The 15,617-nt window shown below is 37.7% G+C and overlaps 1 protein-coding gene across 5 annotated transcripts in view; it reads left to right on the top strand.

The window, feature by feature from the left end:
- The window catches only part of MTDH (metadherin), a 56,713-nt gene that overhangs the window by 34,552 nt on the left and 6,544 nt on the right, over nucleotides 1-15,617 (top strand). For all 5 annotated transcript variants that reach the window (XM_049633055.1, XM_049633054.1, XM_049633051.1 and 2 more), the window contains 2 exons: nucleotides 5,854-5,978; nucleotides 12,810-12,917. In XM_049633055.1, the coding sequence (XP_049489012.1) occupies nucleotides 5,854-5,978; nucleotides 12,810-12,917 (233 nt within the window). The remainder of the gene's footprint in view (nucleotides 1-5,853; nucleotides 5,979-12,809; nucleotides 12,918-15,617) is intronic.

The raw sequence follows: 15,617 nt of genomic DNA, 5'->3' as shown, positions 1-15,617 counted from the left end.
AATGGCTTTTAGTTTGTGAGGTATGCAAATTTTATATTAGAAAACTGTTTTCTTAGCCTGATTCCCGGTGGAAGGTTAAAGGCAAGAGTTCTAAAAAAAAAAAAAAAAAAAGAAGGGGAAAAAAATACCGTTTTTATGTTCAGAAAACTTATAGCACCTTCTTTTTAAAAAATCCGAGATTTTTTTCCCCCCAGCACCTCAAACCTCAGAATGTACTCCTTTCTCAAAAATTTTACAGCACATCCTTTTCTACTGTTTATTTAGCACTTTTATGTTACTTTGTGGACTTTTCCACCATGTGGCCAGTGTGAGAAAAAAAAATTTTTTTTGACATTATGGTTTCTTTGAGTTGAAGGAATGAAATGAAACAAACCCAATAGAAATGGGAACTCTCAATTACTCTTCCATCCTCAGTACTTAGTGCAGTGCTTTCCATGCAGGTGTTCAGTAGTAGTGATGATAAGAAATGCAAACCCTTGACCATGTGCCAGGCCCTCGTGTAAGTTTTGTATGTTCTGTTGAATGCTTATAACAGTTCTACCAAGTAGGTCTTTTTTTTCCCCCACACTTTCCAGATGAAGAAACTGAGGCAAAGAAAAGTTATCTAACCTAGGTCACACAGTTAAGTGCAGGAGGTGGTAGTCTGGCTCCAGAGTTCAAGCTCTTACCCACCATATGGTACAGCCTTAGGGTGGTTGTAATCTCTAAGGTAAAATTTGCAACACAGTGGGACGCTTGGGTGGCTCTGTCAGTTAAGCATCCAACTTCAGCTCAGGTCATGATCCCGGTTCAGGAGTTCGAGCCCACGGCAGGCTCTGTGCTGACAGCTCCAGAGCCCGGAGCCTGCTTCCGATTCTGTTTCTCTCTGCCTCTCTCCCACTCACACTATGTCTCTCTTTCAAGAATAAAGAATAAATAAACATTAAAAATTTTTTTTTATTTTAATTAAAAAACTTACAACACAATACAAAAATTAGCCCCTGGATTACTTAGTCTTTGTAGATGAGCTGAAGCACAGTTCTTACAGATCAAGGGAAGTGAGTTTGGAAAGGTAGGTTAGGCAGTGAAAAGTCTTGAGCTCCTGGCTAAAGACTAGGGATGTGGGGTTGGCATACTAGTTTAGAAGGTATTTCCTAGTTCTGGTCCTCACTTTAAAATGTAATACTTCCTGTGGCTCAGACTTACCTTGGAATCTAGATTAATTGAACTGTAAAATGGAACAAATAATGTGGCATACTACTTCTGTAGATTGTTGTGAGGTTTTAATGTGGTAATAAGTGCATGTGAAAGCTTTTTGTAAATTATGGAGAAGAATGCTCAGCTATGTACAGAATAGAAGTGAAGAGTGTTTATAGGAATGATTGTAAGAGAATAGTAGTGAAGAATCTGGGCAGCTCTGGGCTGAAGCTGAGGAAAACTGAGCCTTCCGGGTTCTGGGCTTCCCTACTTGGACAGAATGACTCCACTTTTATCTGTTTTAGAATTCTTGTAATGTGAAAAACACCATAGACTGCTAAAATAAAAGACTGAAAAAAAGTGTGTATCCACGGAACTCTGTTGAAAGTAAAAAGTATCAACACCGTCCATCTTTCCACACTGTCTCATTTGTTAGGCTGTTGGCAGTCTTTTTTTTTTTTTTTTTTTAATTTCTTTTTTTTTGCTAACGTTTATTTATTTTTGAGACAGAGACAGAGCATGAACAGGGGAGGGTCAGAGAGAGAGGGAGACACAGAATCTGATACAGGCTCCAGGCTCTGAGCTGTCAGCACAGAGCCTGACGCGGGGCTCGAACTCATGGACCGCGAGATCATGACGTGAGCCAAAGTCGGGCCCTGAACCGACTGAGCCACCCAGGCGCCCCATCAGTCTTTTAAGTCCCGAGTTACTTGAGTTTAACCAACCTCATTTTCTCTGAATTTTATTTTTTGTTATCTTTAATGTGTCTGATTTTGGTATTCAGTGAACTGAAGTATTCCTTCTAAATTTATAAAATGCATGATTTAGTATTTGAGATTACTAATCCACAAAGTATGTATATATGTGTGTATATGTGTATGTATACACACACACTAGCTCTCCATTTAACAATGTGATGTGATTAATATGTTGACCTTCTTGTTTGAGGCATTGACCTCATTATCTGACAAGAAGGCAACACTCGAGTATAAAGTTAAGATGCTATAGTACAGAAGATAACATTTTTTTAAAGACTGATAATCTTGTAATTGATCGTAAAGGAACAGCCATCATCATAACCCCTGTAAAAAGTCAGATTATGAATTCACAGCAGAGTATGAATGAATTTGCTGCAGCATATAAAGGGGTTAAGAGCATGAGCTTCAAGGACAGACTACCTGGGTTTGCTCTTACGCAGGTGCATAGTCATTCTGTGCTTCGGTTTCCTCATCTGTAAAGAGTAGCTCTTCTCCCACAGTTGAGAGAATTAAATGATAAAGTACATATATAGCATTGAGAACACTGCCTGAATATTCAGTAAATAGTAAGTGCTATGGTGCTGCTGATACTCTTCTTGGGGCAAAATTAGTCTATGCAGTGGGGCTAGTTAGTATTGTCTGAACACTAGAAAACGTCTTTCTAGCATAGTTGTTTTATTAAAGTCAGTACTAAAGTAAGTTCTGGTCAGAAACAGCTGACAGCTGTTTTTTTACTGAGGTAAAATAGAGACTAGTTATGAGATGCTTAAACTTAAAACATTTTTCACACAAATTAAATAGATAAATTCTTTACCATTTTGAAAGGACACTAATATGGCCCTTTGAAAAGATACTGGCAAACTGTGGGAGACTTTTGAGAAATGAGAAGTTACTCTATTATAAATGGAAGAAACTATACAATGGATGAAACCATACTACATCGTTTCCTTAAGGGAAAGAAATTTTATTAGCATATTAGGGCTCATGACTCTTAAGAATTATGTGTTGAGAGGGCGCCTGGGTGGCTCAGTCAGTTGAGCGTCCAGCGTCAGCTCAGGTCATGATCTCACAGCTTGTGAGTTCGAGCCCCATGTCGTGCTCTGTGCTGATAGCTCAGAGCCTGGAGCATGCTTAAGATTCTGTGTCTCCCACTCGCTCTCTCTGCCCCTCCCCTGCTCATGCTCTCTCTCTCTCTCTCTCTCAAATATAAATTAACATTAAAAAATAAAAAAGAATTATGTGTTGAGAAGTCTTCTGGTGACAGCTTTTATGTTTAGGTTATCTGTTGTTTTATAAAGTAGTTTTATTTATTCCAGTTAATATTCAAAAAAGAAACTAACCTAAAACCAGTAAACTTGGAACAATCAACAGAAAGCTTTATAAAGCCAGTAGAGATTTGTGCTGCTGTTAATGTTCTTTAAGAAGTTAAATCATAGGCTACATTCATTCCCCAGACTTTCTGGTTATATAAGCCTTTAAAAAAATAATGTTACTAAATACTTTACGAGATTTTTACCCCTTATCTCCTCCCACCACCGTATTTATTAAGAAAATAGTTTGTTTATATGTTAGTATGTTGCCCACTCACGTGTCTAGACTTTTTTTCTTTTAAAAGAAAATAAAGTTTCCTTTCTGACAAGAGGCCTTAGAGACTAGCTTATGAAGAGAAATTTTCCAGATCTGCATTTCTTATTTGTGAGGTTTAAGCAAAATCTGTGACATTCAAATCTCTTAACGGTGTTGCTAATGAATGCTTAATGTAAGATGAGCAATTGGTTCGACATCTATATTTATAAAAATGATTTCCACATTAAGACATACCAGTGTATCTTATTGAGAGATTTATCAGGATTGTAAGAAATACATTTTTAGTTGTCTATGCCCGATAGCTTAGAAACTGACTTTCTATTGTTATGTCATCAGTGATACATAAACACTACACCTACCATTTATTGAGCATTTACTGCATTGCTGTGTACTACTTTAAATGTATCTACTATAATCTTCTCAGCACTCCTATGAAGTTAGTATATAGCCCATTAAGATTATGAAATCTGACCCAAATCACATAGTTGTTAAGTGGTAGGGGCAGACCAATATTCAGATGTGAATCTGTTTGATTCTAAGGTCCATGCTCTTAACCCCTATGTTACTACTATGTAATAATGCCTCCGGATACCTGCTCCTGGTAGTAAATTTAAGAAGGATCTTCCTTTATTGTAATATACTTCACACTTGTAATCAACTGTTCCGTGTTTTTCTTCTGCTAGACTATAAATTCTTATGTTTTCAGTCTCCATCCTCTACTGTTTGAGCCCTCTTCTCCCTCTCCACACCCCCATGATAGAATCTTTCTCTCTGTACTTAATTGTCTCTTGTACTTACCTATCTTCACCTCTAAATAGATAAGACCAGGAACTCCATGTGGGGAGGAAGTATATTGTTCTCATTTTTCTATCTCTAGTACCTGCCCAGCTCAAGTTCTAGTACATAGTAAGTGCTTAATAAGGTGAAATCCCTGTAATTCCAGTGACAAGATATATCTGTTGTTAATGTATTATTTTCTTTAATCTCTTCTTCATATAAATTTGGTATCCTGTTTTACAGTTTTGTCTTTTTTTTTTTTTACTTTGAGCATTTTCCCAGATTATTATATTCTTCTAAAACATTGGTTTTAAAGCCTTCATGTGGTATCATAATACCTCCCCTTTAAACAAAAATAATGGAGTTCACATGAAAAAATAAGAATAGCAGAGAAAATAAGGATGCAGGCAGATTTGTCATTCTAGTTACTAACAGGTATTACAGAATTATATATGGCACCATTCCAGGAATATATCAGTGAAATAGGGTAGAAATTCTAGAAACAGACTGAAGTGTATGTGAAAAAACTTACTAGTTAATAAAAGTAGCATTTGACATTAATGGGAAAAGATTGGATTTTTCATTGGAGCAATTATAGAATGACTTGTTAACCATTTAGAAATAAAGCTTAATATCTATCATCTTAAACCACTGGGAATGAAACCTGGCTATAAGTAGTCATTGCAGAAGTAGATGTGGAAGCGTTTATGAAATCCAGGGAGGGGGCAAGAATTGACTTTGAGAGCTACTTAACCAGGATAAAGCCAAAGATTGTTTTTCCCTTTTTAGAATAAGCAAGGAAGTAAAATTCTCTGGAGTGAAAGAAAGGAATCTAGGAGTCTAGAATAAAAATTTATTCTTAAGAATAGACGATAGAAACCCTGAAAGTGACTTGGCCTATTTTGAAATAATAAAAGTAGCATTGAATGATCTGGAAAATGTAAGAAGGTACAAGTTATTAAGTATTAAAGGAGGAAGAGGTTGTAGCCATTAAAAGTAATAAAGTAATTATTTTTTTTAAAAAAAGAGGAAAGAAGACATTATTCTGTCATGACTTGGTGAATTTTAAGAGGAATGTAGTCTTGAAAAGCTGCTAAAGGGCAGGAGACATGATGTAAAAGGACAGGTGGGAGTATAATTTTGGCACTGCTGTTAAAGATTGGTTACTTCTGTACCCTAGAAAATAAATCAGTTACAAAACTGTAATGACCAAGTCCCAAACCAAGTTAGACCTAAACAGTGAAAAGAGAGCAAAATTAGGAGATAGGTAACAAAGGAATTAGGGGGAGTGGAATTAAACAGGTAATTCTTAAGTTTTCTGGGATTTTTTAGAAATTCCATTTAATTAGCCATATGATGTGCCTAGCAGAAGTTTGACAAAGGTTTTTACCATCATGTTACTGGGTTCTCTTCTAGCTCTTAAAATATGCTTGGGAGAAAGAAGGAAGAACAATAGTTTATAGTTACAACTTAGTTCAACATAAGGAACTTTAGTTTTTGCATTTTAGTTTTTGGCAGAAATGATAGATACCTAATTCGCACTGTTAAATTTTAGATGGTCTGTCTTCTGCTGATCCCAGCTCTGATTGGAATGCTCCAGCAGAAGAGTGGGGAAATTGGGTAGATGAAGAAAGAGCTTCACTTCTAAAGTCCCAGGAACCAATTCCTGATGATCAAAAAGTGAGTAAAGGCATTGGCGGGTATGTCTATTTCTCTGTGCACCCAACTATGTTAGAATTACTGGAGGGTACATTCTGTATCATAAACACATCCAGTGGTAGAATTGCTTCTGAGCCATTCTGATCATACTTGCTTTAATCATTGTGCCTGCATGCCTTCTCTATATCACTGTTTTTTCTTTCCACAAATTACTGAGGATTCTAATATGTGGAAAGCACTATTAGGCACTGATAAGAAAACACAGTTCTTTTCTCTTATCAGAATTACTATAATAGTTGATATATTATAACAGCAACTAAGTGTGTTTAGAGAAGAACAGAATGGTTGCCAGTGAAAGAGTAAGGGAGGCTCATGACGAGAACACCACGAAAAAGGTGTCAAGGAGGGAAGATAGGTGAACAGTTTAGTGGAGAGGTAAACATTACACGTGTGTGGAATCCATTAATGACAGGATCTTCCCCTTGTAGGCCATATTCCTTAAAGAAAGGAACCGTGAAGTTTTTATTTTTGTAGCTCTAGCAACATGCTTGGCACTCAGTAAATAAATGAATGATACATACCTTGCCACATTTTTATGAAATTCTATAAGTGATTAGAACCTACTGACAGCTTTTAAACTAGGGATAACCTAACCATCACTAGGGTTAGGAAACTTAGGCTGGATACAGGAGAAAGAGAAGCAGCTTGGGAAGCTATTTTGTACTGTTCTGGGGTAAGTGTTAAAGAGGCAATTACATGAATTGGGTAGGAGATAATTAACTAAACTGAGAGCTTTGAAAAATAAATGGAAGTAATTTACAAGTCCTAAAGCTACTGATCAAAGTTTGCAACTGGTTGGTTGTAGGAATAAGGCTGGAAAGTCCAGAGGCTCTGAAGGGTAATAGGGTCATTCAACAAATTACTAATTGAACATCTGCCACGAGTCAGGTATTGTGCTAGTGGAGGAACAAGATAAATAAGACACAGTTACTGCCTTCAAAGAGCCTACAGTCTAGTTAGGGAGGAGAGGAAGAAGACAGGCATATCAGCGGGTGAACGTAATGTTACAGTTTGTGTCAGGTATTACAGAAGCACTTGGAAGTTGTAGCAAAAGCATCCTAGAGGTGAAAGCAGAATGTGAAACAAAGAGTGGTCAGAAATTAAACTGGAGAAGAGAGGCATGGACCAGATGCTAAAAGTTCTTGAACGTCATTTAAAAACTTAGATTTTATGCTATAAATAATGGAGGGATTTTAAGATGGAAGGATTCTACTGGCAGCCCATGTAGAAAAAAAGGAGTAGAGGCATATGTGAATAAAGGTAGGAAGGCCAGGTTAGAGGTTGGTTAGTTAGTCCGGGACAGTAATGGTAAGAATGGTACACAGAGGGGTCCCATTGGCTCAGTCAGTGGAGCTTGCGACTCTTGATCTCGGGGTTGTAGGTTCAGACCCCATGTTGGGTGTAGAGATTACTTAAAAAAATAAAATCTTTAAAAAAAGAATGGCATACAGAATACAGGGCAGACTTAAAATAATAAATTGAAATAGGGGTGCCTGGGTGGTTCAGTCAGTGAAAGCATCTAACTCTTGATCTCCGCTCAAGTCATGATCTCGGGGTTGTGAGTTCAAGCCCTACATTGGGCTCCACGCTGAGCATGGAGCCTACTTAATAAAGAAATAAACTGATTGAAATAAAATCCACAGGACGTGTGATTAGAATTGAATGGAGAAAGAGTCATCGAAAGACTTCCAGGATTTTGGGTTGGGTAACTGGGAAGGAAGGTGGAAGTAGTGTTCCCAACAGAGAAGATATGGGAGCAAAAGCTAGTTGACTGGGGGAAAAGATGGTTGGTTCCATTTGGACTATGTTAAATACGAAGTGTTTTGTAGAAATGCCTAAGAGAAGTTGGTTTTATACCAGGTTAAAGCTTAGGGAGAAGGTCTGTGTTTGGAAGTTATAAGCATATGGTTGTTAAACATTTTGAGGGTGCATGAAATATCTAGGAAAAATCTGTAGACCTGAAAAGCGCAGTGGAATGAATAGGAATCTGGGAAAGGGAAACTCCTCCAACTTCTAAGAAGAAACAAAAGCGCATGAAAGAGACTGAGAGAAGAGAGTTCTGGGTCACAAGAGGCTGAAGCATTTGCTGTCTGGTAATTAAGAGCAGTTTCATTAGAGGAGCGCCTGGGTGGCCTCAGTTGGTTGAGTATCCAACTTCAACTCAGGTCACGATCACAGAGTTCGTGGGTTCAAGCCCCGCGCCAGTCTCAATGCTGACAGCTCAGAGCCTGGAGCCTGCTTCAGATTCTGTCTCTCTCTCCCCCTCCCCAGCTCACACTCTGTGTGTGTCTCTCTCTGTCAAAAATAAACATTAAAAATAAAAGACCAGTTTCATTAGAAATCTTAGAATAGTAACCATATTGCAGTAAGTTGAGTAAATGAGGGTTAGAAAACAGTATGCTTTTTTAATGTTTTTTTTTTTTAATTTTTTTTTTTAACGTTTATTTATTTTTGAGACAGAGAGAGACAGAGCATGAATGGGGGAGGGTCAGAGAGAGAGGGAGACACAGAATCTGAAACAGGCTCCAGGCTCTGAGCAGTCAGCACAGAGCCCGACGCGGGGCTCGAACTCACATACCGCGAGATCGTGACCTGAGCCGAAGTTGGACGCTTAACCGACTGAGCCACCCAGGCGCCCCTAATGTGTTTTTTTAAAAAGTAAGTAAGGATAGGAATGGAGGAGAGGTAGTGGATGACAGTGAAACTCTAGTACCAGGAAGGGTTTTGTTGGAGGTTGTTTGTGTTTTCATGATAAGAGAGATTTTAGTGCAGGGGTTGGTAAACTTTTTATTAAAGGTTCATACAGCAGTGCAGAAGCAACCATAGACAATTTGGAAATGAACTTTATTTACAAAAACTGGCATTGGGCTAGATTTGTGGTTTGTCAGCCCTTGCTTTACTGTAGATGCAAAGAGAAAGGGTCTAGAACAAAGTAAAAGTTACACATAAATGAGAGATTTGGCTAATAGAGTAAGATCCTGGCAGTAGAGGTGGGGGAACCTTAGGCATGAGTGGATTGTGGGTTGGCCTTTGATAGGATGGTAGTACCTCTGATCTTTAGAGACCAGAGAAAGGAAGAGGTAGTAATGGGATTTATTACTAAGTGTGTAAATAAATGTAGAGGGCGACAGTTAACAGGTAATATGAAAGTTGAGGGGGTTAGAGGGAGAAAGGGATGAATGGGCAGAGCACAGAGGGTTTTTAGGGCAGTAAAACTACTCCGTATGACACTGTAATGGTGAATTCATGTCATAATACATTTTTTCCAAACCAGTAGAATGTGTAACACCAAGAGTGAACCCGAAGGTAACCTGTAGGGGCTTTGAGTGATAATGATAAGGCAGTGTAGGCTCCTCTATTGTAACAGATGTACCACTCTGGAGGGTGGGGAGGAGGGGGAGTATTGATAGTGGGGGGCTGTGCATGTGAGGTGGGGGAGTATATGGAAATCTCTATCTTCAGTTTTGCTGTGAACCTAAAATTGCTGTAAAAAATAAAGTCTATTAGGGAAAAAAGCTTCCTGGTAATAGTACCTTAACACATAGTAACCATTCTGATATTTGTTGAATGTTTAGTGAATGAATGTACAATCAAAAATATATTTCTCGGGGGGCACCTGGGTGGCTCAGTCGGTTGAGCGTCCGACTTCACGGTCGATCTCACGGTCCCTGAGTTCAAGCCCCATGTCAGGCTCTGGGCTGATGGCTCAGAGCCTGGAGCCTGCTTCCGATTCTGTGTCTCCCTCTCTCTCTGCCCCTCCCCCATTCATGCTCTGTCTCTCTCTGTCTCAAAAATAAATAAATGTATAAAAATATATATATATATATATATATATATATTTCTCGGGGCGCCTGGGTGGCTCAGTCGATAAGCGTCTGACTTCAGCTCAGGTCATGATCTCACGTTTCGTGAGTTCGAGCCCTGCATCGGGCTCTGTGCTGACAGCTCAGAGCCTGGAGCCTGCTTCAGATTCTGTGTTTCCCTCTCTTTGCTCCTCCCCCACTCACACTCTGTCTCACTCTCAAAAATAAATAAACATTAAAAAAAAAATTAAAAAAAAAATATATATATATATTTCTCTAACTGAAACTTCCTTGTGCCTTATCATCAGAATTACAGAGTAGAACCACTGAATGGAATGAAGACTATCATATATCATAGCAGTTCTTTTTTTGAGTGTATTCAGAGATCATCTTTCATATTTCTTAGTAAAAATGGGACACCGTCTACATGCCCATCAGTTGAGGAGTGGAGAACTAAAATGTGATAGGTCTGTACAGTTGCATATTAGATGTTAAAAATCAGTGAAATAAGGTACATTAATGTCAACATGAATAAAATCTCAAAAAACATGCTGAATGATGGAGGACAGGTTTACAGAAAGATACAATATGATACCGTTTGTGTAAATTTTGCGTGTGTGTAAACACACCTGAATTTATAAAAAACTTGATGGAATGGACATGAAAGAAGTTCATGGTAAATGGTTTACCCCTAGGGGAGGTAGTGTGGGAATGGGATCGGGAGAGGGCGTGTAAAGGAATTTTAAGTTTATCAGTAATTCTTTTACTTTCAATTAGTCTAAAATAAATTTGTCAAAAGTTCTTTCATAGGAGTTAAAAATGGTATGGAGTTGGTTTCAGCCTTTCCCCCATAAACAAAAATAGTGTTTAGGCATGAGGAACTATATTTCCTTTATGGTTGGATTTTAATTGGCTAAGAAGCAGACTGCCCAGAGTCCTTGGGACCTGAATATCCTTCAGAGGGTGCATTTTTGCACGTGGTGTTTTAATCACTGTGAGCTTGTGGTGAAAACTTCTGTGGAGGTTTCTCCGCAGCTGGCAACCAACTTGGACTGAAAATCTCTTAGCTAAGTTTGTATAGGGTTTTGTTTTTCCATTTGCTCGTAATTTCTGTGGACTATTTGGTGGTTCATGAGACCTCCATAATCATCCTAATGACTGTGCTGCTGAGCAGACAAATAGTAGTCACCCCATCATCTCGTCCTGTAAGGGTAGGCTAGGAATCTTGGCTTTCATCTGTGCAGAAGACACAAAAAGCACTTTTTCATAGAAAAGTCAACTTCATGGTATGTTTGAAAGGATCTTATGGATACCAGTTTAACAGTTCTAATTCACTATTTTAATCATGCAGAATGTTGTTTTCAGTGACATTCCATCTCAGATTCAATTTTTTTAAATGTTCATTTTTGAGAGAGAACGCTGGTGGGGGAAGGGCAGAGAGAGAAGACGGCAGAGAATCCAAAGTAGGCTTCACGCTATCAGTGCAAAGCCCATCGTAGGGCTCGAATCACAAATCTGGAGATCATGACCTGAGCCAAAGTCTGACACGTAACTGACTGAGCCACCCAGGCACCACTCAAAATCAATTTTTTTAAATTAAACCTTTAATTTTGAGGTAACTGTAGAGTGACAAGCACTTGTGAGAAATGATACAGAGAAATCCTCTGTACTCTTTACCCAGTGTCCCCCAGTGATAACATCTTGGAAAACTATAATACAGTATCACAACTAGGATATTGGCATTAATGCAATTAAGATACAGAACATTTCCATTCTGTAAGGATCCCTCATGTTTCCCTTTTTTTATAGCCACCCTTTCTTTTTTCCTGTCACCACCCCCTTGTAACCCCTGGCAACCAGTAATCTGTCTCCATCTCTATAATTTTGTCATTTCAAGAATGTTCTAGGAATAGAATAATATAGCATGCAGCCTTTTTGTACTGTTGGGGTTTTTTTCACCGAGCATAATTCTCTAAAGACTCATCCAGATTGTTACGTATCATTACTTGGTTCTTTTACTTCTTAGTAGTCATAGTCTGGATATGCCCCAGGTTGTTTAACTGTTTTCCTGTTGAAGGACATTAGGATTGTTCTTCGCTTGTCACTGTTGTGAATAAAGCGGCTATTATGCATTCGTGTACAGGCTTTTGTGTGAACATAAGTGTTCCTTTTTCTAGGATAAATTTCCAGGAGTATAATCCTGGGTTGTATGGTAGTTGCATATTTAATATATTAAGAGATTGCCGAACTATTTTCCAGAGTGCCTGTATCACTTTACGTTCCCGCCTACAATGAATGCGTGATCATATTTCTCTCCATCCTTGCCAGCGGTTGCTGCCATCACTGTTTTTTATTTTAGCTATTCTGATAGGAATGTAGTGAACTCATTTTGGCTTTAATTTGCATTTCCCTAATAGCTGATGATGTTGAACATCTTTCCATGTGTTTCTTTGCCATCTGTATGTCCTCTTTCATGAAATGTCTGTTCATATTTTTTGCACATTTTCTAATTGGAGTATTTACTATTGAATTTTCTTTATGTAGTCTTAGATACAAATCCTTTGTTGGATATGTGGTTTGCAAATATTTTCTCCTACTCTGGAGCTTGTCTTTCTCTTAGCAGAGTCAAATTCATTTTTATTGCACATAGTGCTGCATTTAAACTCTGAAACAAAACAGAATTACCTATCCAGTGAGTTTTAAAAACCAAGGTTTGCACTGCCCTCTAATTTGTCTTGCAGTGAGTGATGAAAGATGTAAAAAAAAAAAAAAAAAAAGTGGTCTATCGTAGACAATAGGAGAATGAAGTTCTCTTTACTTTGTTCTTTTCTAATACATAATTTTAGATCCATTTTATTACTCCTTACTAATTCTTGCTTAGAATTTACGAGATAAAGACTGAGCCTAATGAATGAGATTATGCCATAATTTCTGAATAATGAAAACTTAACCAATTGGTTCACTTTAATACTTTTGCTTTTAACATCAGGTTTCAGATGATGACAAGGAAAAGGGAGAGGGAGCTCTTCCAACTGGGAAATCTAAAAAGAAAAAAAAGAAAAAGAAGAAGCAAGGTGACGAGAACTCTCCTGCACAGGTAGGGCATCAAAACAACAGATGTGACTCATAAAGCACCTACTGCCGAAATGTGAAAAGAACATGCAGATCCAAGGTATACGTAGAGATAAAAGGCACAATATGAGCTCTCGGGTTTACTTGCAAAGTATTCAAAAAGTCACAGAATCTTTTAAAGATCTTACATATCCTACCGTAATAAAACTGTATTGCTCTGAAAAAATCGTACTGAAGGGGGGAACAATACTACCAAAGGTGTAAACCCCAAGGTAAATAAATTAAATTAGATGCATTTTGGTTTATATTAGGGTGGAATGGAAAAGGAGATGCAGTGTTGTTCACAGACAGAAACTTCTTTTGAGTAACTGGGATTTAGCAAATTAGAATTTTAACACAGTTATGGGGCGCCTGGGTGGCTTGGTTGGTTGAGCATCCAGCTTTTGGTTTCGCTCAGGTCATGATCTCAAAGTCTGTGAGTTCGAGCCCCGTGTCGGGCTCTGCACTGACAGCACGGAGCCTGCTTGGATTCTCTCTCCCGTTCTCTCTGCCTCTCCCCTGCTTCTGCTCTCTCTCTCTCTCTTGAAATAAGTAAACTTTTTTAAAAAAAGCATATACAATTTTTAAAAAAGGAATTTTAGCACAGTTAGAACAATTGGGCAGAACCTTACCCTGCGTTTGCACCCAGTTTCACTTAGTCCCTTTTCGTCTGGCTTCTAACAGAAACTTTCTATTTATGTCACCCCTACATTTTCCTTCTTCATTGGTCTTTCCTATTTGGGTAAAATGTTTAGATTATAATATAGATGAAAACAAAGTTCTTACAATTTCAAACACACTAGGTTACTAGAAGTCTGCATGGGTTTCTCTTTGAAAAAGTTCCATCACCATTACCTTACAACTTAGAAAATCTTGTTCCTTACTTACAACCATGTGACTAATTGTTTTTATTCCTTTAAATGTAGGAGATAGCCAGAGTTTCTGGAAGATAGCCTACAAAGAATTTTCCTATTTATTGTTCTCTTTGGGAAAAGTTGCTGCATGGGTTTTTAAGGAATTACGGGTTTGGTAATTTTTGTTGAGGGAAACGTGACCTGTTATAAATGACCCCAATCTGTTTTCAGTATTCGTTTTTTCTCACTAGTAAAGTTAACGTGACTGAGATCAATGGATATGAAAAACTAATAGGAGTGCTTCTCTTAGCTGAGCTAGTTTATGAGAAATGTTATTGACAGTTACCTTTTGTTAGTGATATTGTCTGAAATCTATTTAGCCAAACTTTTCTTAGATTTCTGTGATTTCTAGGATAGCCTTTACTTAGCCTGTTATTTTCTCTTTTGTGGATTAGGTGAGTTCCTTTTAAAAGAAGTTTTGTGGGATAGATGTAATCTGTAAATTTCAGTTTACTGGTTAAAGGTCATGAACTTGTGAACATTATTTTGGTATTCTGATACTCCTTTTTCAAATGTTTGATCTGTTTTCAAATACAGTGAGAAGTAAGGATACGGGCTTTTGAGTCAGATCTGTACTCATATTTCAGTTTTGCCTTACTACTTGTTTTTGTTTGTTTGACTTTGCACACGTGACTTAACTGCATAGCTGCTTTGAGAATTAAATGAGCTATCCATAAAATTCTGTGTCAGGTACATAGTGTATAGCATCCTATCTGTAATACATTTTGGAATTTGTTCTTTTTAATTGTGGGTATGTGGTTGGCGGGCTTCTTTACCGTTAGTTATAGTGCAGCTTAGGATGGAAGTAACTGAGATGTCTTCACGTTAATTTTGCACAGATTGTAAATCTTACACACATACCCAAAGCTACTCATTCAATTTAAATTCACAGTAAAATTTTGAATTATTGTCTAAACTCAACTACCATCCTGAACAAGTTTTATAAAATAATCAGTATTGGAAGAAGACTTTCAAGATCATCCTAGCCAGGTGTTTATATGTATGTGTTTGCTAAAGAACAATACAATTAACGACGATGGTCCTATTTAACATATTCTAGCTCATATTTATTTCACATATCTAAGCATGTAATGTGCTGTAGAAGTATTTTTTGAAACTTTTTTAAAGTCCAAAGGCCTAAGAATAGAAATGTTAAAGCTTAGGTAGGACCTTAGAAATTATCTAGGCACATTTCATTTTATAGTTGAGGAAGCTAAAGGGAAACTAAATGATTTGTCCTTGACATTGCGCAGGCAGACTGCAGCAGGCCAGAACTGAACTGTCCTTTCTACTAGGTAAGCCTAACTTACCTACAGAATGCACTGAGGTACAAATATTTTGTTCCTTGAAGAAGTCATTAAGTGAAATGTTATTTCTAAAGTATACTTAGTTCAAGTATCACCTGATTAACTGTGCTTTTTTAAAAGAAAAATTTCTAGTTTATTTTGTTTGAATTCGTTTAGTAAATTAGAATGGTTTGCATTTGAAGATGGGAGTGTATTGTTTTTTAATTCACAGTTGATTTAAGTCCCTGGAGAAAGCAGGGATGATGACTGTTCCAAATGTACCTGTGTATTTTAAATCTTTGAATGATTGTTTTAAAAATTGTTTTAATGTTTATTTATTTTTGAGAGAGGGAGACACAGAATCCAAAGCAGGCTCCAGGCTCCAAGCTGTCGGCACAGAGCCCGACTCAGGGCTCGAACCTGTGAACCGTGATGTCATGACCTGAGCTGGAGTGGGATGCTTAACTGACTGAGCCACCCAAGTGC

Source organism: Panthera uncia, chromosome F2, assembly GCF_023721935.1.
Source record: "Panthera uncia isolate 11264 chromosome F2, Puncia_PCG_1.0, whole genome shotgun sequence".
In the NCBI taxonomy this organism is placed as follows: Eukaryota; Metazoa; Chordata; class Mammalia; order Carnivora; family Felidae; genus Panthera; species Panthera uncia.
Note: the sequence above shows the minus strand (reverse complement) of the source record. Positions and strands in the feature narration are given on the sequence as shown.